The 27497-nt window shown below is 36.5% G+C and overlaps 1 protein-coding gene and 1 long non-coding RNA gene across 2 annotated transcripts in view; one reads left to right on the forward strand and one right to left on the reverse strand.

Moving 5' to 3' along the window:
* Positions 1 to 4694: 4694 nt before the first annotated feature.
* The window catches only part of Gtf2h1 (general transcription factor IIH subunit 1), a 34751-nt gene continuing 11948 nt past the window's right edge, over positions 4695 to 27497 (reverse strand). The window contains exons 3-15 of the mRNA XM_047516294.1: positions 26988 to 27180; positions 25999 to 26164; positions 24738 to 24831; positions 22234 to 22383; positions 21865 to 21944; positions 16894 to 17021; positions 16699 to 16786; positions 14869 to 14957; positions 14148 to 14265; positions 10836 to 10926; positions 10438 to 10553; positions 8386 to 8478; positions 4695 to 5943 (exon numbers count right to left, since the gene is read on the reverse strand). Of these exons, the coding sequence (XP_047372250.1) occupies positions 5857 to 5943; positions 8386 to 8478; positions 10438 to 10553; positions 10836 to 10926; positions 14148 to 14265; positions 14869 to 14957; positions 16699 to 16786; positions 16894 to 17021; positions 21865 to 21944; positions 22234 to 22383; positions 24738 to 24831; positions 25999 to 26164; positions 26988 to 27180 (1493 nt within the window). The 3' untranslated portion in view covers positions 4695 to 5856. The remainder of the gene's footprint in view (positions 5944 to 8385; positions 8479 to 10437; positions 10554 to 10835; positions 10927 to 14147; positions 14266 to 14868; positions 14958 to 16698; positions 16787 to 16893; positions 17022 to 21864; positions 21945 to 22233; positions 22384 to 24737; positions 24832 to 25998; positions 26165 to 26987; positions 27181 to 27497) is intronic.
* Positions 5190 to 11542, forward strand: LOC124958318 (uncharacterized). Its single transcript, XR_007103874.1, has 3 exons — positions 5190 to 5290; positions 9635 to 9724; positions 10450 to 11542. It is a non-coding gene; the product is annotated as an uncharacterized LOC124958318 (long non-coding RNA).

The raw sequence follows: 27497 nt of genomic DNA on the forward strand, positions 1-27497 counted from the left end.
TCTTTCCCTTACTGCCTCAGTTTTCTACCATTTTGATATTATATGCCAGCCTGAGTCAGTAAGCTTCGAGCCGAAGCCTGGTAATGGTAAATAATAATAAGTGTCAGAACATTCATTGAATTCTCATTTCAGGTCGGGCATTATTTGAAGCACATCAGCTCGTTTAATTTTTATAATCAAGCTCGTAAGTATTTATAAGTATCATGCCCATTTTATAAATTAAGAAACTGAAGCATGGATAGATTAAGTAATCACACAACAGGTGGTAGGGTTGGGATTTGAACCCAGGCAGCTCCACTGTAGACTTCGAGGACTTTAACGTGTTACTTACTATTCATGTGACACATAAAATGGATCACTATTTTGTTTTAAAAGAAATTCCTTTTTTTTTTTTTTTTTTTTTTTGCGGTGCTGGGGATTGAACTCAGGGCCTTAGTGCTTGTGAGGCGAGCACTCTACCAACTGAGCTATCTCCCCAGCCCAAGAAATTCCTTCTTGTCCATTTTAATTGTGATATTACAATTGTGCCTGTGTGTGCAAGCGCATGTACTGGGGATGGAACTTGGGCCTCACACATGCTAGGTGTTCACTCTACCCCTGGAACTACGTCCCCAGCATGGCAGGTATTCTGATGTCAAACCTCCATATTTAGGTCTAGGGAGATGCTAGCTGAGCAAAGTTAGTTACTTTGTTAGAAGATAAAACCTTTTGTGCTTATCGAATCAAGTTTCAAAGTTGCTTTCCTGCCAACTCAGCATATTCTTTTTTTTTTTTTTCCCTCTAAGAAATTGAATCCAGGGTCTTGTGCATGCTAGGCAAGCACTCTACCATTTTCTTCCATTAGGTTTCTCAGGTTAAACAATGAGCAATCAAGAAGATGCTGCAACCTTTCTCTGTGTGGTTCAGGGGAGCCCATGCCAGCATTAATTACAGCGAACATGCCTCTAGCCCTGTGCAGGACTCTGCTCCAGAGTGCCTATTGGCTCATCTGTTAGCCTCATAATAGTCCTCAGTTAAACACTACTACTACTAGGCCCATTTTGTAGATGAAGAAACACAGGCAGACAGATTGAGTAAATTGCTCAAGGTCACATGGCTAGTGAGCTACGCAAATAGGATCTGAACCCAAACAGCCTAAGTCCAGAGTCTGTGCTGTGTTGGATAGCTCTGCTGTACTGTCTCTGCTGCTGCCAAGGTGTCAACAAACCTTGGGAAGGTCAGTTGGAACACTCTACTTTCTCTCTGCTCCCTATTTTGTGAATCTAAACATTCTAGGGCAGTAAGGATCTGGTTGACAGGTAAAATTCCAAGGATTTGTATTTGGCCTAGGCATAACCTGCTTTCAGGATAATCAGGTGCCAGAAATTGGATACTAATGGATAGGACTAAAATGCACAAGGATTTGGCTTAGAGAAATAGGACCAATAATAGATCCTTCTCTTAGGAGACAAGCCCCTTCATCAAGGATTATTTTAAGGAGCATGGCCATGTTCTTAGGTACTTCTTTGTCAAAAAATTTCAGATTACTGGTTAGAAAAACTTTAAGTGCATGGAAAAATACCTGTTCCTCCCAAATACACTGTTACCCTAAGAGTGAGATGTGGGCAAAAGGTACAAAGATACCTTGTATTTCATATCTCAGTATTCCTCAAATGTTAAAAAAGTCATGTATTATGCTTTTTTTAATAGTTTTAATTTTTTTTTTTTTTTTTTTTTGCAGGAATGGGTACGAAACCCAGGGCCTCATGCATGCTAGGCAAGTACTCTAACACTGAGCTATATCCCTAGTCCTTTCAACTTTAAGACAGGGTCTAAGTTACCTGGAACTTGGGATCCTCCTGTCTCACTATCAAGTAGCTGGCATTACGGGAGTGTGCTGTTGTACCAGCTCTTTTGTTTTTTTAAATGGACATTATCTGGCAGTAATATTGTATTTGCTGCTGTTCCCTACTTAGCCAACAGGGTCAGGGGGAAAAAAACTTAAGACTAATTAAAGGTCTTTGAACTCTAGTGACACCTACAAACCTGAATTTGACACCTAATGGGAGGGTAAGTCCAGCGAGGTCAGTATAGATGTTTCTGTAACAAGCATATAGTTGGAGTCTTGTTTTCTGATCCAACTGTTCAGTCTGTTTATATTTAATGTACTTGACAATAGAGTAGGGTTTAAGTCTATCATTTTGCTATTTATTTCTGAGGACAAATCAGTAAAATTTAAGCCAGAAACTATCTTATATTTCAACTTTGCACACTCCTAGTTGTCAGCCTCCTAGGTGGTCAGACAGGGTATTGGTTTTTCATGTTGTATTCTTTTAGGGAGATGGGAAGAGCTGGATCTCAACAGGTACCAGCCCATGTGTGCTACATGTATTGGGGATCTGTAAAAGACAACAAAAACAAGGTTCTGTGGTTACAAAGTTTGAAAACCACCAGATGCCAAGATTTCAAAGTCTTTTCTGTTTGACTAACACACACCCAAACAAGGAGATGGACTACAAGCTAAGGCTGATCACTCCTTACCCAGGTTCTCGGCAATGGTCCAGCTTTGGACAACTCAAGAGCTGAAAATAACTAAGACTCCCCTGGCCTTGAGAACTGGGAGAACAGCTGAGTCTTGAACAAGCTAAACTGGGAAAGGGCAGAGGTAATCCTGGAGGAATCCCATACAAGTCTGCACACTGGAGACAGCAAATCTAAGTTTAAAATTGGCAGCTTTCCATCCCAGGGCACTGTCAGCTTGAGAATGATGGCATATATACCAATAGGAATTCACTTTCTGGATTAAACCCTCTGTCTGGATGAGAAGGTATCGACAAACATTATTTTGTTCCAGACTTAAGCAAATATCAAGGTACTTACTTATTCTGTAATTTAAGTTCAAGCAGACTTACACTACTGACTTTATACTTCTTTCTAAAAGAACTTTTTTTTGGTGGTGCTGGAAATTGAGCCTAAGGCCTCATGCATGCCAGGGAAGCACTCTACCACTGAGCCACCTCCCCAGCCCAAGAAACTCATTCCCCTAAGGCAAGACATACTTTCATTATGTTTTGTAGCTAATTAGGCCAATGAGATCTACTAGGCAGACTAACCTCATAATGTGATTTGCACTGAGTAGAATCAGGCAGGAATGGCCAAGTGGTCAAAGGAGACATAAGGCAATAAAGTCTGGGCTCCAGAATATAAGCTCCAACTTCACAGACTTCTCAACTATGAACGGAGAAGCCTTAGCAGTTTAGGGCAAATTCCTGCTCTGCAACTTGCTGGGTGTGAATCTGGGTAAATTATTTAACCTTCAAACCATTCCTAATCTATAAAATAATCTGTATATCTACCAGTCTCATTGGTTGTGAGATACAGGAGGAAGTGTCTGGCACGAGCTGAGTGTGGAGGCATGTACCTTTAATCCCAGCCATTTTAGAGGCTGAGGCAGGAGGATCACAAGTTCAAGATCAGCCTTGGCGATTTAGCAAGAGCTTGTCTCAAAATAAAAAATAAAAAGGTCTGGGGATGTAGGTCAGTGGTCAATCCCCAAACACACACACACACACACATACACACACAAAATAAAAATAAAAAAAAAGAAAGAAAAGAAATTAACAGCTATCTTCTGGTGAAACCATCATTGATTCCTTCATTCTCCATGAGACCTGGTCACATACACCTTAGGAGTAGTCTTTACTCATCCCTCTCAGTGTACCCTCTGTTTACTGGGACTCTACTTAAATTACTGGACTGGATCCTTCAGAAGCATTCTAGGTTCTGGTTTCACTAAATGCCAGAATCTTTTATTTAAACAAAAGCAGCAGCAAAACAAAAATTAAAAAGCAACTTATAAGCTGTAATTTGTATCCCAAGTCTCCCATGCCTAATTGGTCTGAATTTCTTCTCTTGGCATACAAAAATATTTACAACCTGAATTAAAGCCATTTTCCCAGTGTCTCACAATCAAACCTCTGATCTAAAATTTTGCTTCTCTAACACACTGGGATCTTTCAAACCTTCACAAAGCTCTTCCCTTATCTAGAACAAATTTACTTTCTTCTCTATCTTGCAAAATCCTATTTAACTTCCAAGGTTTAGCTACATTTGTCTTTTTAAATGAAGCCTACCCAATTTCTCAAAAAATTTTTTTCCCTTCGTTTTGGTACTGGGGATTACCACTGAGCAACAACCCCAGTGTTTAAATTTTTTTTTTATCTTGACACAAGGTCTCGGTAAGTTGCTGAGGCTGGACTCAAACTTTTGATACTTCTGTAATATTCAGTGCAATACTTATTGTTTCTTCTAAGCTGCTGGGATTATAGGCATGTGCCACTACATCCAGGACCAAATTTTTCTTCTTCCTCAGGCTCCATGTGTCATTTAATCTTTATATAGAGTACTTCATTTATGCCTGTCTTTCCCAAAAGATACACATTTAATTTAAATGTTTTTCTATTTGCTCCATTATTACTCAGAGTAACTGGTAATAACATACTTGAAAAGTGCTCTGTGAAATACTGTAAGGCAATGTGGCCTATCTTTTCCAGTTCAAGTTACGAGTAAGTTTTGACCTAGTCTAGCCATTATATTAATGATAAACAGCTTGTATTACAGCTTTAAAAAGAATGGGTAGTCCCTGAGCAGTCCACTCAAGTAAGTACCACACGTAACAAGCAATCACAAGATATGTTCCAGTTAAGAGAGTATCTGTAAAAACTTTAACTTTTTGTCTAACTTTTAATACAAGCATCTGAAGTCTTAAACAGTGAGTTAATCCTCTTAGGAACAAAATATGGCATGAATTCCAGAAGCAAGGAAAAAAATATATTTTTGCATTTAGGCTTTTCAGTCACTATGCAATGATTATCGATTCGCCAAGGACAGTAACATATATCGAAGAAAAGGAGATATGAGAAACATCTTTTATTTCTTCTAAATAGGTGAAAATAAGATTTCTTATATTTCTCACTCATAAGATTTTTAAACTCTTAAAAATGCAATTTCCTCTTTTCAATGCACATGCCATCTTTAAAAAAAAATCTTAGCAATATACATTTGCACTCAAAGAAAAACATGCAGCGCCATTGTCTTCTGACAAAATCTGCATTAAAACCCCACGGGACTTTCTGCAAATATGTTCCCCCTTTATTTAGGAACTCCAAACCACAAATATTCAGTGCAATATTTATTGTTTCTTATTTCCGTAGGAAACACAGGACCAATGATGTCTTCTGACTATAACTGTTTCCTGATGGTTGAGCAACAGTCTCCTTCTGCTTTAAAGTACTCCCTTTAACTGGCTGATGTAGGTACAACTAGAATTCAGTAAAACTTGAAAATCCAGGTGGAGGATGGAGGAGAAATACTTAAGGTCTACCCTGTGCCATAAACTTAGGGAAAAAATTTACACAGAACAAAACAAAACCAAAACAAACAAAAAAACAAAAACAAAAACCCCCTTAGATTTTATCAATGCACCCTTTAAAAAAGTGTTTGTTTTTTTTTTTTAATTTCTGAAAGCAGCTTAATGTGAATCAAAAGCAGTTCCTGAGTAACTGCAGTAAACAGTCTTTATAAATACATATATATGAACACATATATATGTACATACATATACATATATATTTGCAACTTAGCTCATTTTGGTTCTGCCTTAATTTACCTCCCTAGAGTCTAGCTGAATCACAGTCCCTTCCTTCCTTTCAGTTCCCAATGTGCAAATACAATGGAATCTGCTCTGGGAGTTGGCATGGTGCAGATGTTTCCTGTTACTCCTTGTGTTCATCTGCATGTCTGTTAGGCCAGGTTTCCAGAGACACTGCAGGTCACAGTTTTCTCAATCTCACAAAACCTGCGAATGCCATGGACACCTCACGTCTTCTTCATCAAGCGCCGTGACTGCCACGAGTGCAGCTTGTTGTAGGCTGTTTGAAGCATCTCTTCTATGTGACTTACCAACTGAAAGACACAGCAAGACACTTAACCACAAGGCAAGGGCAGGGGAAGTTAATGCTCCCAACCCAAATCTGGCACACACTTGTATTTTCCTAGTGTATCAGTACTTCCATAATGAATGAGGTAATGTGCAAGGAGTTAAGAGAGATTTTTGTTGTTTTTATGGTTTGGGGTTGAACTCAAGGCCTCCCACATGCTAGGCAAGTACTCCACCAGAGTTACATCCCCAGCTCATCTGACACATTCTGCATGGAAAAGTAGGGGAGAGAGAGTGGTACAGTGCAGAGGCCAGAATTGACCCTGTTTTGTCATGTCTGCCCTGTCATTAACCAAAGAAAGGATACTGTGAAAGTTTTAACTCTCCTAAGTTGGTGATTTCTAGTTTTAGACACTGGTCTGTTGACCAAAGTCATGATGGTGGTATCAACATTATCTTTACAGAACATTTGAAAAATGCCTTACTCTCTTCATGAGATTCTGACTTAACAGACTGGGAAGAAATCTCTCTTTCTTTTTTTTCTTTTGCAGTGCTTGGGATCAAACTGAGGGCCTCATGCACACTAAACAGGCATTTTATCACCACGTTATAGTCACGGCCCATAGGAATCTTTGATTTTAGAAGCTCCTGCAGTTAATTCTTCTGCACAATTTTGTGATGCACTTAAAAAAATGTTTTTAAGGGTCTTTTCTAGTTTCAACATTTCAGGACTGCAAAAGAATAGGTTACAGAAAACTTAAATGGTTTCAATGCTTCAAGTAATGTATAATGTCACATCTCAGGTTAGGACTGTAGATCTTTGAGTGGAGAATCTTGCTCTTATATGTGTAACTAGATGTTAACTAGATCACACTGACTTGAGGTAGAATGAATTGGAATTTTTATTAGAAGTGGACAGTGTTTATGTGGTTGGAAGTAAAATCTATAAGTCAATTCTGGGAGGATAGGGATGGGGACAGGGAGGTTCTAAAATTTTTTTTAGGGTGTCAATGATTTAGCTCTAAGAGCTATAAAAACCAAAAAACAAAAAGCCCAGGCTGGGGATATAGCTCAGTGATAGAATGCTTCATGCGTAGGCCCTGGTTTCAATCCCCAGCATACTCCCCACTAGTCCCCCTTATTTGAGGCACCTTTTATCATTACTGGGGGGTGGCAAGGTTATGGTATTTGGCTGTCTGGAAACTATAAAAATCACTTATTCCACTTGATAGGGAGCAGTACCAATTAGATGAACACCATATCCTCCTGTAAGGCTACAGGACCCTTTTCAGTACAGTTCCAGACAATTAAAATCAACTGAGAAGGCACAAGACTTCAAATTTATTTGCCATGCTTGACCTACTGTTGGGAGACATTCCAAGCTTCTTTTATGATTACAAATAGGCAGTTTTATATTTTGAGAAAATGCACTTAGAATGTTTAAGGAATAAACATTTGGAACAGGCTTAACTAATGATTTTTCAGTTTTTTAATTTTATTTTTTTCTTGTTTGTGGAACTGGGGACTGAACTGAGTTGTGCTCTACCACTGACCTATCTCCCCACCCTTTTTTATTTTTTAAGATGGGGTCTCCTTAAGTTGCTGAGGCTGGCCTTGAACCTGCAACCTTCCTACCTCAGCCTACTGAGTTGCTGGGATTACAGGGCATGTGCCACCATGCCCACCTCAGCTCAGTTTTCAACTGTAAAACACCCTTTCTGATTATTCTAGTTATTTAAATACTAGGTGTTACATTTGTATATACTATTCTTAGGTTGTCTCTGGAAGGAATTGTTAACACACATACTTTGTCTTGTGTGGTTGATCTGGCCTTGTTTTACAAACAATGCTAAGGGTTGGGGTATAGCCCTTCACATGCATAAGGCCCTGCATTCAATCTGTAGCACTGCAAAAACAAACAAAAGACAATGCTAAAAATTCTGGACACAAGTGACACTTTTCACTCACTCATTTTTCCCTGTTGTAAACAATCAGGGAAACAAGCTAAGAACTGTTCAGTTTATTGTCGGATGGTAGTAATTTTGCCTTTCCTTATATTGCTAGGTTTGTGCATGCTACTTATGTCCTTATAAATTAGTAATAGATTTTTAGGAACAAATACACGTGTATATATGTTTATACAAATTATATGTATAAAGTAAAACAGGGAGAGATGATTATTAAAAATGCATGGTGAATCATGACCTCTGGAAGGTAGGAGGCAGTGGTATGTAACTGGACAGGGCACTCACAATATCTGAGTGATGATAATATCCCACTACTTTTCCTGATTGGTGAGTTCGTGCACTTTTTTATACAGTCTTGTGAATGCATGACATTTTACAACTAAAAAAAAGTACACTGAGCAACAGAAAAGAATGAAGTATCTGCTTATTTACATGAAAGAAAGTTCAGCAGTGTACTACAAAGAAAAAGAAAATTAGGCCAAAATCAGATTGGTGCCTTACATTTGTGCTTAAATACTGTCTTCGAATTTTTTCTTGGAATGGGCAGAGCTTTGTAACTTGGAATCGTTCCAAATTACTTTTCATTTTCACTACCTAAAAAAGATGGAAAACAATAAATTACAAAGAAATCTTTTTTTTTTTTTTTTTTTTTTTTTTTTACAAAGAAATCTTAAAAGAAAATAAAAATATAACTATTATACTCTACCACTCAGGTTATCTTTTGACATTTTGGTTAATAATTCATATCCTTCTGGATATTTTGCTTATGTGTACAAATGAATACATGTATAAAAAACAGTACATGCTCTTATAAAATTTGACTTGGCTTAATGTGAACATCTTTGAGCCAGTAAATACATATATAAGTCAATATTTTAAATAAATATATAATGTTTCAATGTATGAACATTTCAGATGTTTCTTTTTTTTGGTACCAGGGATTGAACCCAGGGGCGCTTAACCACTGAGCCACATCCCCAGCCCATTTTATATTAATTGATTAATTTGGTATGGGATCGAACACAGGAGTGATTAAACTCTGAGTCACATCCCCAGCTCTTTTTATATTTTATTTGAGACAGGGTCTTGCTAAATGCTAAGGTTGGCTTTGAACTCCCAATCCTCCTGCCTCAGCCTCCCGAATCACTGGAATTACAGGTGTGTGCCACAGTGCCTGGTTATACTAGATGTTTCTTTAACCAATTCCCTCTGGCAGATACTTACGATATTTCCACTTTTTCTGTCTTACACAGTGATCAAGAAACATTTCTGAGGCTATATGTTTACATACATTATTATTTCCACAGGGCAAATTTCTAACTGTTGAATTCTAAGTCAAAGAACTCTGGAAATGGAAAAAAGGTCTATTCTCCTAGCAAGTAGGCCAACACTGATCATTTTATTCCTTTGCAAATTAATGGGTGAAAAAATCTTTCACTGTTGCTTTGAGTACTAGCAAGTCTGGAAATTTCCTAGGCTTACTGGCCACTTGCATTTTTTAGTGAGTTGCATCTGCTGAGTCTTCTGCCTTATTTTATTTATTTATTTTCTTTTAAAGATACTGGAGATTGAATGGGCACTTTACCACTGAGTTATCACCTCCAGCCTTCTTACTTTTTACTATGAGACAGTAAATTGCCCAGGCTAGCCTCAATTTGCAATTCTCCTGCCTCAGTCTTCTGAATACCTAGGGTTATAGGTGTGACTGCACCTGGATTGTCTATTGTTCTCCTTTCTTATTTTCCCCCAGTACTAGGGATCCAACCCAGGGTCCAAGCATGCTAAGCAAATGTGCTACCACTAAGCTTGCCTCCAGCCCTTGACTGCTGTTCTTACTGAGGTATTTACCTTTTTCTTTTGTTTTCTGTCCAGCCCCCGCCCCCCTTCTAGGTGCTGGGGATTGAACCAGGGTCTCCAGCATGCTAACTGCTCTACCACTGAACTACATTCCCAACTCCCTATTCTTAACAACTGTTTAAAGAGCAAACTTATGGACAGCTATTATTATTATTAATGCTATAAATATTTTCTTGCTTGTTAACTGTCCTTTACTTGGAGATATAGCTCAGTGGCAGAGCACTTGTCTAGCATCTGTGAAGCACTGGATTCAATTCCCAGTATGGAAGGAAAAAACGAACAAAAACAAAAACAAAAACAAACCAAAACAATAAAAATAAGGCAAGTGCTATGTTTGTTGTTAGTTCTCATTTTGGATTCTGCTATCAATGAAAAATGTATCAAATAAGTAATTTTACATATCTGATTTGTTCTGGGTCTCTGTTCTTCCATTATTTATTATGGCTTGGAGTTATGCTTAAGTTTGATATTATATGATCATAAGTTATAGAACTGATCTAGATCTGAGTTTCGTAATCTATGAAACAGGTAAAATCAATAGCATGAAGACATGGTGGGGAATAAATCAAGTAATATATGCAAAATAATTTTAACACTGTTTGGCAAATGGTAAACAATAAAATTTTCTAATTTCAAAATAACATCTTATGAACTCACTACCACAATTAACTGGCTAGGTTTAAAATTGGTTCCAACCTTTTCTTCTAGGAATGGTGTATTAACAGGAAAGCAGGACCAGAAATGCCGCAGAAGTTCTCCAACAGCCACATACAAATGTTTCAATTCAGACTGAATATCATTTGGCACCATCTCTGCAAGAGAAGGAAGAGGTTCATGGGATATAAAAGTTATTTTCACACATGTACAGTCTCTGACAAAATGACCACTCAAGGCACTAGGGGTGTAGCCCAGTGGCAGAGCACATGCTTAGCATGCATGAGGCACTAGGTTTACTTCCCAGCACCACACACACCACTCAGCAAAGATCCCAGAAGTACCCTGATGAAAAAACAATTCAACTGTAGCACTCCCCTGGGCTTGTTCTTTAGCACTTATTTAACCAAAGGGATAGCAGAAAGTGACCCAGCACATACGGTTTATGGCTTGCTGTGTTCCTCCCTGCATAAGTGCTCCTCCAGGTGACAGTGCTGTGATGGTACTACTAGCGGCACTACTTGAGAGAACCTGAAAGAAAGGAGACATAGAAACTGGTTTTCTTTCTTTTTGCTGTATCTTAACATTTCCATTTTAAGCCAGAAGGTCAAGTAAAGTGTTTATTTCTGTATAAATATAGCAGCTAGAGTGAACTATTTCCCCTAAGGCCAGAAATGGTCTCTGCAGAAAGAGAAAACCTGTCTTCCAGAAATAAGAGTTGTTTCCCTTATTAGTGGTTTTATTTTCTTTGGTTTTATTTACCTGCAGTCAACCAAGGCCTGAAAATGTTAAATGGGAAACTCCAGAAATAAACAATGTTTTAAGTTTTATCTTGTGCCCAGTTTTGAGCAGCATAATAAAATCTTGCTCTGTCCTGCCTAAAACATGAATCTTCCATTTGTACAGTGCATCTTTGCTATATATACTATCTGCCTGTTATCAATTAGTAGCCATCCAGGTTACCAGATCTACTTATGTGGAACTGCAGGGCTTGTGTAACCCTTATTTTATTGAATAGTTGCTCCACATGCAAAAGTAGTAATGTTTGTAATTTGGACATGTCAAAAGAGAAGTCAGGAAGTGCTTTCTTTAGATGAAAAGGTGAAAGTTCTGGATTTAAGGAAAGAAAAAATATGTTGTGCTTACTAAGCTCTATGATAAGAATAAATCTATGAATTATGAAGGAAAAAGAAATTCATACTAATTTTTCTGCTGTACCTCAAGCTGTAAAAGTTATGGCCATAGTGTTTGGTGAGTGCTTAGTTAAGGCAGAAATGGCATTAAATTAAAAGTATTGTGCACAACTTTGGGCATCCACTGGGGGCCTTGAAAGGTATCCCCTGTGGATAAGGAGGGACTACTGTAACTGGTAAGTTCATAGGAACTCGAAACTCACAAGCTTTTGCCTAGCTAAGCCCTTTCATGAACACTAATTCGACTCTTACCACTGAAGGTAAAATTGAGTTTAAGGAAAGTAAACACACCAAGTAAAACATGTCAATGGAGTCTGGGAATGCAGTTTGACGGCAGAGTGCACAACTGGCATGAATGGGCTGTCAACAGCACAAAACAAAAAACCCTCACACCCCCACCTAGTCCCAAATATGTTAACATGTATTCTTGATAAATGCTTGGGGGTGGGGGTGGATAGAACAGAAAAATTATCATTTGTTTTTCATTTTCTTTCTTTTTTATTTTGCTGGGGATTGAACTCAGGACTTCATGCATGCTTGGCAAATGCTCTAGCCCTGAGCTATATCCCTAAGCCCTTTTTATTTTCAAGGAAATGAATAAACAAAGCCAACAGGGAGAAAATATATCCCCCTCCCCAGTGTCAATATTAACATTTAGGGACATAATTAATCTATTTATTCAATGAGTGCCAGTGACTGTGGCTCTAGGAAGAACAAATCATCTGTGGGACAACTCAAATCAGGGCTACTGTGTCTAAGAGTTTTGCAATGCAGTTTTTACATGTAGAAATTCATGTGTATGGATTGGATTAAAAAACAGAAGATGTATTAATTACAAAAGGAAAAAAAATTGGTGAAGAAACCAGGCATATCCTACCTTAAACAAATGATCAAAGTTAACATTACAAGTTAGAACATGTGAGTTCTGATATGACATACTGAGGGGGATACAACATCATTTCTGTAGTATCAGTGCCAAAAATGTGTATCATGGGAAACATTAGAGAAATTAAGTTGAGGATATTCTACAAAACACTAGCCTGTACTCCTTAAATGTCAAGGTCATGAAAGACAAGGAAGATTGAAAAATTGTTCCAACTCAAAGGAGATTAAAGAGACAAGAGCCAAATATCATTCACAAACCAGGTTTGGTTGCTAGATCAAGAAAAGTTTTTATTATAAATGACAGTAGTATAAATGGTATGATTTTATTAAGAACTATTAGGTTAGATAATACTACTTTAACAATGTTTGTCTATTTACTTAGCAGTGCTGGGGACTGAACTCAGGACCTTGTGCATGCTAGGTAAGTGTTCTATCACTGAGTTATATCCCCAGCCAACAACATTAACTTATTAATTCTGTAGTTGTACTTTGCTATTTAAAATAATTTCTCAGTTTTTTGGAAATATACACTGAAACACATAGGAGTAAAGGGAGATTACACCATTAATTTACTTTCAAAAATAGGGGGGGATCTAAAAACATTTTTTGCAACTTTCTGTAAATCAGATTACTTCAAAATAAAGTTAAAAAAAAATCCCAATGTGGGATAAAAGTATAAGGAAAAGCATGGGAAGTATGAAGATGATGATGTGATCAAAAAACTCTAGATACCACAGCATGTTAGGGAGTAATACAGAACTCAGGTTGTGTGTAGAAGGAAGTGGTGGAGACTGAAGAAGGAACTGGAGAAGTGGGTTAGGGTCAGATTATACAAGGTCTTTAAAAAAATTATCAAAAAATTATCAACACATTAATTGTACAAATTAACGGAACTCACTCTGATATTTTATTCATCCACCCTTCTACCCTCACTCTTTTGTCACCCCCTTCCAAGTGCCTAGTAATTACTCTTCTAACTTTTTTTTTGGTACTAGGGATTGAACTCAGAGGCACTCAACAAATGAGCCCCACATCCCCTGCCCTTTTTTATATTTTATTTAGAGACAGGGTCTCCCTGAGTTGCTTAGTGCCTTGGTAAGCTGCTGAGGCTGGCTTTGAACTCATGATCCTTCTGTTATCAACCTCCTGAGCTGCTGGGATTACATGCATGTGCCACTGTGCCCAGATACTCTTCTAATTTTTAACAAAAATAATTTTCAGTAATGTCGAGGAAAACTGATCAAGTTTGCCTAAACCAAGTTGATAGAGTCAAGAAATACTGAAAGAAGAACTGACAGGACTTGCTGATTAATCAAAGTGATTAATCAAAGTGTGAAGGGTGAGAAAAATGAAGAGAATTTGAGGTCATGCAGACTATCCAGAGAGCAAAGGCCCAAAGTAGTTTGGCAATTTGGGCAATTTTCCCAATAAAACTGAGTATGTGGAAATAAGAAACTAGCAATCACAAAATTCACTGTTTTCATTATCTTCAGATACCTCCCAAATATGCCAAATACCTATTCTCCAACTCTCTCTCTCTCTCTTTTTTTTTTTTAGTTTATTTTTCAGGAATAGATCTCTAAACCCAATTAAAATATTAGTTGTATAGTTAAGCTGGCTGTGCTCATAAACTGAGGAAGGATCCATGGGAACTAAACAGTATTAGTCACCTACCTGAGTTAACTTGGGTGTATAAGCTTCCATTTCTTGCCTAATACTTTGAAAAGAATTAATAATGTCCTGACTCGTGGCATACTGTAGTGATTGAATTGGAGTTGGACCATGATAATACCTAAAAATTAGCACAGAAGAAGAAACCAATCACACAGAGTAAAAGTACTTAATTTCTGTCTTTCAAACATTTTAATGGTCAATGCAACATTCCCTCTCCAAGGCAAAAATGATGTTACAGTTAAAGGGATTTCAATAAAACAATTTAATTCCCATAAGGGTAACACTAGAAACAGCATGAAGAATCAAAATTTATTTTCTTGATTTTGATCATTTAGGATGTTTTTATAAGCTGCATGAAGTGAGAAAAAGTTTTGGGGAGGATACTGAGGATTGAGACCAGAGTCTTGAGTATGCTAGGCAAGTGCTCTACTACTGAGCTATATTATCCTCAGCAATTTTTATTTTCAGACAGGGTCTCAAAAGTTGCCAAGGCTGGTCTCAAACTTTGGCTCCTCCTGCCTGAGCCTCCTAAATAGCTGGGATTATAGGTATATTCCTCTCTATAAGGCAACAGAATAAATCTAAAGAATAAAAAGATACTGTACTTTAATGGTAATAAAGTGACTAAAAAAATGAATGCCATACTTGCACAATATATTTTGCAGTGAACTGTGCTACATAACTACTCTACTTCAAGTTATTAACCAGTGATAAAACTTACCTATCTGACTTCTTGAGGTTTAGTGCAATCGTTTTTATGGAATTATTTTTTCCCAAGTCTTCATATTCAATGGATTCTTGTAACTTCGCCTATAATTATTAACAGTCTTTTTTATTTTGTGAGTAACTTTCTCTTATACCAATAATGAATTTGACCGAAAAATTAAAACTGCACAGAGGGTAAAAAATTGAAATCTTCCCACTATGAACTTTACTTTCTAGTGATTACTATCTTATAAATGGTAGAACCAATTTTCTGAGAAAGCAATTACAAAAAGTACCTATTTTCCTACACTCTGATGACACTATTTACTGAACTTTTAATTTTTGCCAATTTGGTATATGAAAGTTTTATTTTTTACTATATTTTCCCCCAAATGAATTATCTATTTATGCTTTTAGATTTTTTTAGGTACTTAAAATAGGATTTCTATTTTAGCGTTGGAAAAAAATTAGTCTTTGTTGTTGTTTTGTGGTGCTGGTAATCAAATCCTGGGCATTGCACAAATTAGGCAAGTACTATACCACTGAGCTATATCCCCACTTCTCAAGAAAACCACTTAAAGAGTATTTATTTTGGAGCCTTTTTAAAGTCCATAAACTCCTTTTGTTATAAAAAAGATGTACCATATAGTCTTTCTATGAACTCTTTTGATGCAATACAGATGTTCCTTGATTTTAAATGGATATGTCCTGATAAACCCACTGCAAGCTGAAAATATCATTAAGTTGAAAATGCATTCAATACCCTGATAAACCCATTTTAAAACAAGTTGAGGACTATCTGTAGTTCATTATTATTCTTAAAAAAAAATTTTTTTTTTAAGTTCTGGAGATTGAACCCAGTACCTCATGCATGCTGCAAGCACTCTACTACGGACCCATTAATCCTTTTAAAGTCAATAATGATTGTATCCATCAATCTCCATTGTACTGGATGTATTACAAATATCAGGATATTGTTACTGTCTCTATTATAATATTACAATGAATATATCCAAATCTTATACATATCATTGTTTCCTTAAAATAAATGTCCAGAAATGGAACTGAGAGCATAGTTTTAAAATTTTTTTATATTGCCTGACTGCTCTTTTTTTTTTTGGTACCAGAGATTGAACCCAAGGGCACTTAACCACTAAGTCACATCCCTAGCCCTTTTTAAATTTTTATTTTCAAAAAATAAAAAGTTGCTTCAGGCCTTGCTAAGTTTCTGAGGCTGGTTTTAAACATGCAATCTTCCTGCCTCAGTCTCCTAAGTTTCTGGGATTATGGGTGTGTGTTACTGTGCCCAGCACCCAATTGCTAAGAAAGCTTTATCTTAATTTATTTTTATAATTGGGGTTTAAAAAACAGAGGGATAGAGTAGCTTAATCAAGTTGCAGAAATAAGTAGCCAACTCTATCCATAGTCCCCATATTCTCAAATGACTTCTGGAATATTTAATAAGAAGATACTTTCAGCTCCAAAATGCTAGGTTTAAAAGGAAGGTAAATTCACCTTTTAAAGTCCTATATGTGAACTTTTTAAAATTTCTATTGCCTTTGCTGAATACTCTTTCCACGAAAATAACACATACACATAAAATTGTGTATACGTATTTATGTGAAGGAAATAAAACCCCAATAAAAACAGTAATAGATATGACTCAAGGAAAAGTTGGCTGAAGAGTCAAAGCTGAGGAGCTTTAAAATGTCCTACACTTGAAGTCAAATACTTAATGTCTCAATCAGAGAAAGTCATTTGTAATAAGCAACATGAAGTGCTCCTCCCAGATACTTTATATCTGGAGAAACCCAAGGCCTAAGTGGCCCTAGTTTTTTGCCCATACCCTTTTGACTGCTGGCTGAAAGCTGTCTGCATCTCCGAAATTTCGATCCATGCTGCTGGGCTCACTATTCTGTTCATTTTGTGCTTCTCTTAAAACAAAGGGGAAAAAATTAATGTTATAAACTATAAGTAGAATACTACCACAACTGGATATCCTGAAAAGCTCAATAAGTGCACCTTTGCAGGTATACTTAACTGTTTCCTGAGACCTGCTGCCAGAACCATGGCACTGTGATGGTTAAACCTCTTGATGATGGCAGCATTACTATTCTCCTTGATGGATTTGGAATTGGAAGTAGACGGCACAGAGGAAATGCCATAGCCCTATGAAAACAATTTAGTACATTAAAAATCAAGGTAAGGTTCTGATCTTATCTAATAGGAAAGACAAGCTTAGTTGAAAAATGTGCTGGATTACAGAACAATGAATTCTCATGAATTTTAAATAGTTACATGTAAACATTTATAAGTGACACTACACACATAAAAATTATCATTAACTCCTTTTAGCTTTTTGCAAACCCCCCTTTTAATCTTCAACTCTGTACTGTTTTTTCTGAAGGTGTTGGGGATTGAACCCAGGCCCTGAAGCCTGTTAGGAGAGTGCTCTACCACTGAGCTACCCCAGAAGCCCTCTCTGCATTTCTTTTAAAAAGCAATTCTTGCTGGGCATGGTGTCATATGCCTGTAATCCTAGTAACTCTGGAAGCACAGGCAGGAGGATTGTAAGTTTGAGGCCAGTCTCAGCAACTTAATGAGATCCTAAGCAACTCAGTGAGGCCCTGTTTCAAAATAAAACATTAAAAGGGCAGGGGATGTGGCTCAGTGGTAAAGTACCCCTGGGGTTAAATCCCAGTACCTCCATCCAAAAACAAACAACAACAACAACGAAAAACAATTTTTGATGTAGTTACCAAAATAGCAAAAGTAGTAACAGAATAAAATGGAGGAAAAACATGGGACTGTGGAGTCAGACAGAAATTTTAATTCTGGTTTTATTACTTTTTCCAGCCATTATCCTACGCAGGGTAATCAACTTTTTCAAGCTCTATAAAACGTGATATTGGAGAATTAAATAATATTTTCAAATAAAGACTGAATTCATGTCAAATGCTAGGTCTTGAAGATAATTAGACTTCTGTTTTAAGGTCACTTGTTCAGTTAGACTTTCCCTAACCATCCTAAAGTAGCTCTCCACAAACCAGTCATTCCATCATGTCACCCTGTTTTCTCCCTTTCTCCCTTCCCTTCTTTCTTAACACTGGGGAATGAAACCAGGGGTGCTTTCCCACTAAGCTATATCCCTAGGTTTTTTCATTTTATATTTTGAGACAGGGTCCCACCAAATCGCTTAGGGCCTAAAACTCACGATCCTCCTGCCTTAGTCTCAAGTCACTGGGATTATAGGCATGTGCCACTATGCCCTGTTTCCTTCATAATACTTGTAGCATTAAAAAAAAAAAAAAAAAAAAAATCGTATTTTCCGTGATATGTGCCAGTCACTTTTGTCTTGGTAGAGTACATGTTCCATGAGGCTGACTTTATTCTTGTTTACCGGCCTATCCCCAGCACATGGCATATATTAAGAATTTAGTAATTACTTGATAAATGGTGAGACCATGAGCCACAGAAGCTTGAATACTAGGTTAGCAGGAAGTTGGGCTATAAGCCAGTATCTGTAGGTAAGAGTTACTTATGAGAGAGTAGTGGTTAATCCTACGGAAGAGAAGAGGTCTGAAAAAGCTTCAAGGAGCACCACGGGATAAACAGATGCTTATTAGACAGACATGGTTAACATTCTGCTGAAAGGAAACTGCCTAATGAAAGTATAAAAAGAAAAGTAGTATATATTGTGTCATGAGTTTATATGCAATTTAGTATACCTAGAATAAAGGGTAAGTCAGGGACTGGTGAGACATACTCTGAGACATAAGACCAAAGAAGCGCAAGAAATGCATGCCCACGAGGCCCTAAATTCAACCAATCCCCAACAATTTCAGGAAAAAAAGAAAAAAGTTCCAGAGAGATAACAGAAGACTTCCTATGCCATTTATGCATCGATTCAATAATTACTATGTTCTTCATATATGCCATTTGATGGGGATACATCAAGAACAAGAACGTCAGTCTTATGAAATATACTCTACTGAGAAAAGGACTAAAAGTTATCAAGCAAAAATAGATGTTTTTCGGAAGTAACAAATAATAGAAAACAGAGAAGGTAACATAGAATGAGTTGGGGAGAATTACTTTAGATGGGATGGTTTCTCTGAAAAAGTGATACTACAACAGACATCTAGAAATGGGTAAAAAAAATTAGGGGAAGAGTAGTTAGAAGACCAGCAAGTGCAAAGAGCTCCGTGGTAAACTTGGTGTGGAACTGAAAGGGTCATTATATCTGGGGCTTGTGGGAGTGAAAGAGGCCAAAACTGAGGTAAAAGTAGGTAAGGGTCAAATGAAGCAGAGTCTTAGGGGAGGGCTATTTTTTCGGGGGTGGGGAGTTAACTGGGAATTGAACCCAGAGGAACTCTACCACTGAGTTTCATCCCTAGCCCTTTTTATTTCTTATTCTGGGTCTCACTAAGTTACTGAGACTTGAGATCCTACTTCTTCAGCTTCTCAAGTTGCTGGGATTACAGGTGTGCCTCACCACGCCCAACTAGTAGTTAGAATTTTTATTCTAACTTCAATGAGAAGTCACTGAAGAGCTTCACACAGGGGAGCACTATGACCTGATTTATAACTCTTCCTGCTAGAGGAAGATGGACTATATGGGTCAAAAGTACAAACAGGAAGATCAATTAGAGAACTAATGCAAGCAATCAAACCGAAGACAGGGGCAACTTACAAGTCAAAGGGTGCAGAGATAGAGATGTAGGCAGATCAGAGATGTAGAAATCCGTTGATGAACTGAATAGATGGATGTGAACCAAGGGGAGGAATCAAGGAGACTCCAAGGTTTTATTTTGGGCTCGAGTAAATGTTAATAGTTTTTACTGAGATACAGATGAGTCAGAAGAAATAGTTTATCAGGCTGGGAATCAAGAGTTCCATTTTGGACATGATCAGCTGAGATGGATATAAAACATGTAAATGGAGGTATCAAGCAGGTAACTTCATATAAGATTTTTGTGCTTTCAAGTTAGATCAGGGACATTTGGGATTTGTCATCATGTAATTAGTATTTAAAACGGTGAAACAAAATTTGTTCATAAAGAGGCTTGACAATATCCTGTGACAGTTAAAACAATTGTAAGTTAATGAAAAAAAAAAGGCACTAAAGGAAAATGGAATTAACCACTGTTTCTGTTAGAGATGGGTTAGAGGCTGGGGATACAACTCAGTGGCAGAGTGCTTGGCCTGGCATGAGTTCCTGAGTTCAATGCCCAGTACTGTTAAAAAAAAAAAAAAAAAATTGCTTATACAAATGTTGAAATAGCCATACCATGCAGGCATTTAAAAATGTAGGTAATAGGGCTGAGGCTGTAGTTCAGTGGCAGAGTGCTTGCTTAGCATATGTGAGGCACGGGGCTTGATCCTTATTTATTTAAAAATAAACAAATAAAGGCATTCTGTCCATCTACAGATATTAAAAAAAATTTTTTTAAATGTAGGTAATAACAATAACAACATATTACTTATTGAGCACTTACCACATATCAGGTTCTATTAACTTTTACTGGGGTGCTAAATGCTAGAGATTGAACCCAGGGTCTCACATGTATTAAGCATGTTCTCTACCACTGAGCCGCACCATTAGCTCCCTCTTTAACTCTTAAAATGACCCTATAAGGCCAGTACAATTAGTTTCATTTTATTAAAAAAAGTAAAAAAACCAAAAACCAAAAACAATTGAATTTAGAAATTTTAAAAGAAGGTCAGCATTAAGTTAGGTAGTTTGGTTTTAAAGTCTATGTATTTCACAATTATGGTATTTACATTGATAATTAGCAAGGTGAAAAAAAAAGTGTATGTAAAATATGCAATTATTTTTATTAGGGGAAAAACATTCATTTTTAAAATCATACTAATTTGCATCTTTAAACTTACTAAGTATTTTATCAGGATGATTAAGAGAAGGCTATGTTTACAATGTGTTGAAATTCACCAAGGAAATAACTTATTTCAGAGAACTACCAAGAAAATGACTGAATATCATCAAGGAAATGACTCACGTGAGCACCAAAGATTATTTTCTGTTAGTGTGAAATTAGATTGTAGCACAAAATTTTAATACTGTTTTTTTCTCAACTGGTGAGTACATGTACTAAACTAAAGGGAAACATCAGAAAGGAGGAAAAAAAGGGCAGGGGCTGTCTATGTTTATGCGGTCAGCACAAAATAAGGCAAGGACAAGAAAATGAAAAACAGTGATGGGAATAATTGAGGAAGGCAAGTTCATGGAACAGAGATGGAGACAGGGTGGAATTAAGACTAGATCAGAAAGAAATATTTTCTTTCTCTGTGAATGCATAAATTTGTACACCTGGAGTCAGGATACTGATGTAGGTAGCTTACTCTCAATGGTCTAACTGTTGGAACAGATTAGGGCAGGTGTGGGGTAAAGGACATCAGAATACTGGAGGCTGGACAGATAGTATGCAATCATCAACAAATGTTTGTGATGTTATTTTCCTTGTCTACTAATATTTATCCACATTTCTTTGGATTAAATGTTAACTAGGGGCTGGGGATATAGCTCAGTGATAGTGTGCTTGTCTATAGAGGGCCTGAGTCTCTCTCTGGGTTCGATCCTCAGCATCACAAAAATAAGTAAACACAGGAAGAAGAAAAAAGTTAGCTACTAAGGTATAATGCTGAACTTATCATGTTAAGCCTTCATGATTACCTGGATAATTGTTTATGGAAAAGCTAAAAAATTTTTTCTAAAAAGTTTTAGCAACTCATACAAGGTTTTCAGTTCATCAAGGTAACTTTAATGGCAAACAACACTACTGAAAGACCACCCCCACTTTTTAAAAGGTGCTGAGGATCAAAAATCCAGGATCTCAGGCATGCTGAAAAATAATTTCAATAAATCATTTCTGATAACACTATTTTGCTTCTTTTACAATCTCTTAAGTGGAACATCCACACTTAGACAATTTAAAAACTATAAAAATATTAAGTTAGGAAAAGACTGCTAACTCCTTTTATTGTTTCTTACCTCATCTAATGGTTTATCTTCCAAAGCTGTCAAATCAAGTAGTGGGTTTTTCACTCCTAATGAAACCATTGTTTTTAAACCTAGAAAACAAATGAAATAGAAAATTCATCAAAGCTTATCGTTTTTAGATATCAAAAAAAAAAAAAAAAAAATCAGGGTGAGGGTTGAGGCTCAGTAGTAGAGTCTTTGTCTAGTGTGTGTGAGGCCCTGGGTTTGAACGTCAGCACCACATAAAGATAAACAAAATAAAGGTATTGTGTCCATCTACAACTACAAAAAAAATTTATTTTTTAAAAAAATTCATTCATAGCTCTAATAACTAGAGAGTGAAAAGCTGAATACTAGAGTGTATCAAGGATAAACAGTTACCTTTTTCATCTATTTTGGCACATTCTGCAAAGAGATCCTTTGATCCTGTATTCAGCCGGTCCCTATGGAAATAATGAGACTGGAAAAAACGTGTCCAGAATTCCTTTTCTGTCATGTTATGGGGAACATTTTCTGCATATTTCATTTTTACTGTGGGGGGGTAAAACACAAAAAATAGTTACTAAATTTTCATTTCTTAAAACCTCTCAGATTAGATAATAGAAATACAGACTAAAGACAAAAACTAATATAAAGATCTCATTGCTAGATATCATAATCTGATTATAAATATGAGATGATTTGAAAGTTTAGGTGAGGCACTATAAATCTTTTTCTAAAAATTTTAAATTTGTTATGATTAGTTGTACATGACAGTAGAATGCATTTATACATTTTGATAAATCATACACAAATGGAGTATAGTTTCTCCTTTTTCTGACTGTGCATATTGTAGGAACACATTGGTCATGCAGTCATATATGTAGATATCTGTTTCACTCTACTATCCTTCTTACCCCCATGACCTCCCCTCCACCCCCCTCTACCTAATATAAAGTAACTATTCTTCCCTAACCCACCCCCACATTGTGAATTAGCATCCACATGTCAGAGAAAACATTTGGTCTTTGGTTTTGGCTTATTTCACTTAGCATGATATTCTCCAACTTCATCCATTTACCAACAAATGCCATAACTTCATTCTTCTTTAAAGCTGAGTAATATTCCATCATACATACACACACACACACACACACATTTTATCTATTCATCTGTTGAAGGGCATCTAGCTTGGTTCCATAGTTTAGCTATTTTGAGTCAAGTTGCCATAAACATTGATGTGGTTGCGTCACTGCAGTATGCTGATTTTAAGTCCTTTGGATATAGGTCAAGGAGTGGGATAATTGGGTCAAATGGTGGTTCCTTTCCAAGTTTTCTGAGGAATCTCCATACTGCTTTCCATAATGGTTGAACCAGTTTGCAGTCCAACCAGCAATGTATGAGTGGACCTTTTCCCCCACATCTTCACCAGCATTTATTGTTGCTTGTATTCTTGAAAATTGCCATTTTGGTTGGAGTGAGAAGAAATCTTAGAGTAGTTTTGATTTGCATTTCTCTAATTGCTAGAAATGCTGAACGTTTTTTCATGTATTTGTTGATCAATTGTATATCTTCTGTGAAGTGTCTGTTCAGTTTTTTAACACATTTATTGATTGGGTTATTTGTGTTTTTTTTTTTTTTGGTGTTAAGTTTTTAGAGTTTTTTATATAGCCCAGAGATTAATGCTTTATCTGAGGTGCATATGGTAAAGATTTTCTCCCAATCTGTAGGTTCTCTCTTCACATTATTGTTTCTTTTGCTGACAAGCTTTTTAGTTTGAAGAGGCACTATAAATTTTAACAAATTATTAAAAAAAACTGCATTATGCACCAAGGAAATAAAGTTCTTAAGCTTTAACAGAATAACCAAGAGCCTTGGAGTCAGACCTAAGTCTGCTTGTTTGTTCACAATTATAAATGTGTGCTCTCAATCCCAGGTATTCTTTTAGGTGATAGGAAAATAAAGATTTCATTACCCATAGGACTATCAGCTCAGTTTTCTAGAAATTTATAGTCTGGAGAGTATAGAGTTCGAAAGTATTTTCTTCAGCCAGAATCTGAGTTCAAAATTCTAAGCCTGCCCCTTACTGTGTGACCTTGTGCATATTACTTATACTCTCTATGCCTTGTTTTTCTCATCTGTAAAATGAAGGTCACAATAGTACCCACTTCACATGATATTTGTCATCAAATGAATATAAAAGAGGTCTTAGTGTCTGGCAAATAGACTACGTAGTAAATGTGTTATCAGAAACATAAGGAAATAATTACATAATATGGTTAGAACTCTTTGAGGGCAGACAAGATACTAGGAGAGGAGAGGAGAATAGATTTGCCTAAACAAATCAGGATTTTATGCAGGTGGCAAGGAGGCAATCAATGCTTGAGCTGAGTCCTGAGGGAGAAGCGTTTCTTAAAGACTAAAGGGGCAGGGGTAGGGAAGTGAGAACAGTATATGGCTTAAAGAAGCACTAACTAGGAGAATGACTAAAGCTGTGGCTTTCGTTCTTGGGTGCATATCATAAAACATTAGGATGCTTTCTGCATAAGAAATGATTTGTGAATTAGAAAGATCACTCTGGATATAGTATGAGGGATGATCTGAAGTAGTGATGTGGAGTAATTAATTTATAGATGCCTCTGTGGTAAGTCATTTCACTTAGGTGTGTTCAGGGCTAAAGTTTAAGAACCACTGACGGAAAGAATGGCAATTATCATTACCAACGAATTAATAAGTGCACGTTAATTACTAAACCCTTAGAATCTACTGCATGTTAAGCAATGGGTAAAATATTTTATGTATTTTACTGCACTTGGTCAGGAATACAGGAGGTTTTCTGTTTTTTCATTGATATAGAATTCATCCAACTAAATATTTTAACCATCTGAAAAACTAATTCTTCTTACCTGCTGGATAGGTCCTAAATATGGACTCAATGATATCAGAAGTTAAATTATATCTTAAACCATTACAGCCATCTGTCTGGGGCCGGACATCAGCCTAAAACAAAGAGCACATACACACACACACACACACACACAGGAATTTAAATATATATTAGAACAAAAGGGAATATGTCTAAGTACTGAACAGACACTCCACAAAGGAGGGAAACAGGCTTTCTAAATGAACTATGGACAAAGTAAGTCCTATACTTTTACTTTTAGCAGGGAGGCAGGGCTCAAAAAATCAGACTTGTTTCTCATACTCCTAGTGACTTGTAAAATCTGCATCCCTGAAAGCCTGTTATGGGCAAACAGTCTTGTTTAAGAGTGACAAAAGGCAGAGAGCTAGTGGAGCTTTAACATAAAACTTGTACAGATGCCCAAATCACTATAAATCCAGGTTATGAATTAAACTAACATAAAGATAACAAACATACAATTGATATTCAAATTTTTGTTGAATGTAAATATGGTTCTAGTTCCTCTGGAGAGCACAATCTTATTCTCTAAGGCGGTAAGGTAAGGAACAGGTAAAGTATTCCCAATTTTTCTAGATTTACTTTATAAATCTTTTTCTATGATTGTCATTTTACATTTAACTTTGTATTGTAAGTTAAAATACAGCAATCATTTAAAAAAGTTACCAGAAAGCCCTAAAATTAAAGATATTAGAAATAAGTATTAGTCCCATTTTTTTCCCTCTTCTTTTTGGTGGTACAGGGCATTGAACCCAGGGCCTCACACATGCTAGAGAAGTGCTCTACTACTATGCTACATACCAGGTCCAGTATTAGTACAATTTCTAACAATCACTTTCAAAGTACCTTTGACTTTCACTAGCTTAGGTTCAAGTCCCAAAACCAAGGAAATATAACTGATAAGAAGAAATATGGGGGCTGTGGTTGTATCTTAGTGGTGGAGTATTTGATTAGCACGTGTGAGGTACTGGGTTCAATCCTCAGCACCACATAAAAATAAATAAATAAATAAATAAAATAAAGGTATGGGGGGGAAGCAAAACAGCTTTAAAAAAAACCAAGAAATATAAATGTAAAAAATACTACTTGTATTTAAAAAATATTTTAGAAGAATATCACGAATACTGAATTTTCTAATTTACTTCAAGGAAATGTTAAATTTTGAAAAAAAAAAAAAAAGGCATTATTAAGACACACACAGGGGTTTTCACTGTTTTTTTCAGAAATTTAGAAGAGTCACATACCAGAAATGCTGCAGAAATGCCAACATCCTGCTTATGATTGGATGTAGAAAAACTATCTGTTGCATTCACATTTAAACGATTGGCCCAGAATTCCTCAGCGCTGATCACTTGACTTACAACAAGGTCTTTATAAAGTTGAAACAAAACAGGATCTTCTTGCAGCATTCTGGTGACAGAATATATTAAACATAATTAATTCTAGAATAAAACAACATTTATATAACATTTTAAAAAGACTTTAGTGGCACAAAAGATTAAAACAGCTTTTATTTTATGATGACTGAGCAGCAGAGGTCATTGAGAGTTCATTTTTTAAGCAATCAGGAGCAAAAAAATTTTTTAGAGAAATAAATGAAGATAAATCTGAAGAAACAGACTAAAGTCTTGAAGGGCATGGATTTGGCCTTATTCACCTTTGTACCCTTGTTAATACAATCAACAATGTCTGTATTTGTTTACTGAATTCTCTTATATAGAAAGGTGAATGGGGAATAGAAGAGGTATGCTTGAGATTTTTCAGCAATTAATCTGCCATTGTGACAAGTACTGGGAGCTGTACAACTGATAACCTGACAGATACTGGTGATAAAATAATTAACCAGAAATTCTCATTATTTTACATTCTGTCCCATGTTTTCAAAGAATGGATCCTTTCAGGTTTCTTGTTCATAAACACATTTCTAACAGTTCAGTACATTCTCTGAAAGAACTGGGAAAAGAAATTAAGGAACCTTAGTACCTTCTAATCTCAGTTCTGCTCTTAATCAGATATTAGGCTTGAGGCAGTTAATTTACCTTCTGGGTTTGCATATTCTCATTTCCCCAAAGTTACAGAGCAAGTAAATGCTAAAGCTGAGAACCAAAAATAGAGGTAAAGATAACAAAGCCCATTTTTTCCTGCACAAGAGGAGAAAAGTAACAAAGTTATTACCATACTAGGAGAATAAAATCTAGTATCTCTGCAAAGGCTAAATTTTTTTGTCCTTTACCTGTTTTTCTCTTCCAGTTCTTTGTTTGCTTTCCTCTTGAATTTGGGCAGTAGCTGCTGAAGAAGGTCCTTTACTGCATCTCGCTCTTTCACTGCTGTGCTTTCATTGGAAAAATGGAAGTTAGTTGTGTCCCCTGCATGTAGGACCAGCTGAAGCTGAATTTTAGCTTTTCCTTCTGGACTGATTTTCTGGCCTAAAAAGAAGCATGAAGCTAGTTAGATGAGACTATTCATATGGGGGAAATTGCTTTATACTAAGTTACTTTTCCTGCCAAGAAGACTGAAGAATCCTTTAGGTTTTAATTGCCCTGTTCCAATATGAATGCTCTGCAGAAATGCACTACTCTTCTCAAATAATCTCGTGTAACCACAGTATGGATCAACATTTCACTGGTAATACTACTTCCCTCTTTGGTATTCTTTTGGTGTCAGACTTCTCATTCACTATACCTACACTTCCATATACCAATGGGTTTGTTTCCATTCAACTAGTGCAGACCTAAATCTTTAA

The sequence above is a fragment of the Sciurus carolinensis genome, chromosome 11, assembly GCF_902686445.1.
Source record: "Sciurus carolinensis chromosome 11, mSciCar1.2, whole genome shotgun sequence".
Taxonomy (NCBI): Eukaryota; Metazoa; Chordata; class Mammalia; order Rodentia; family Sciuridae; genus Sciurus; species Sciurus carolinensis.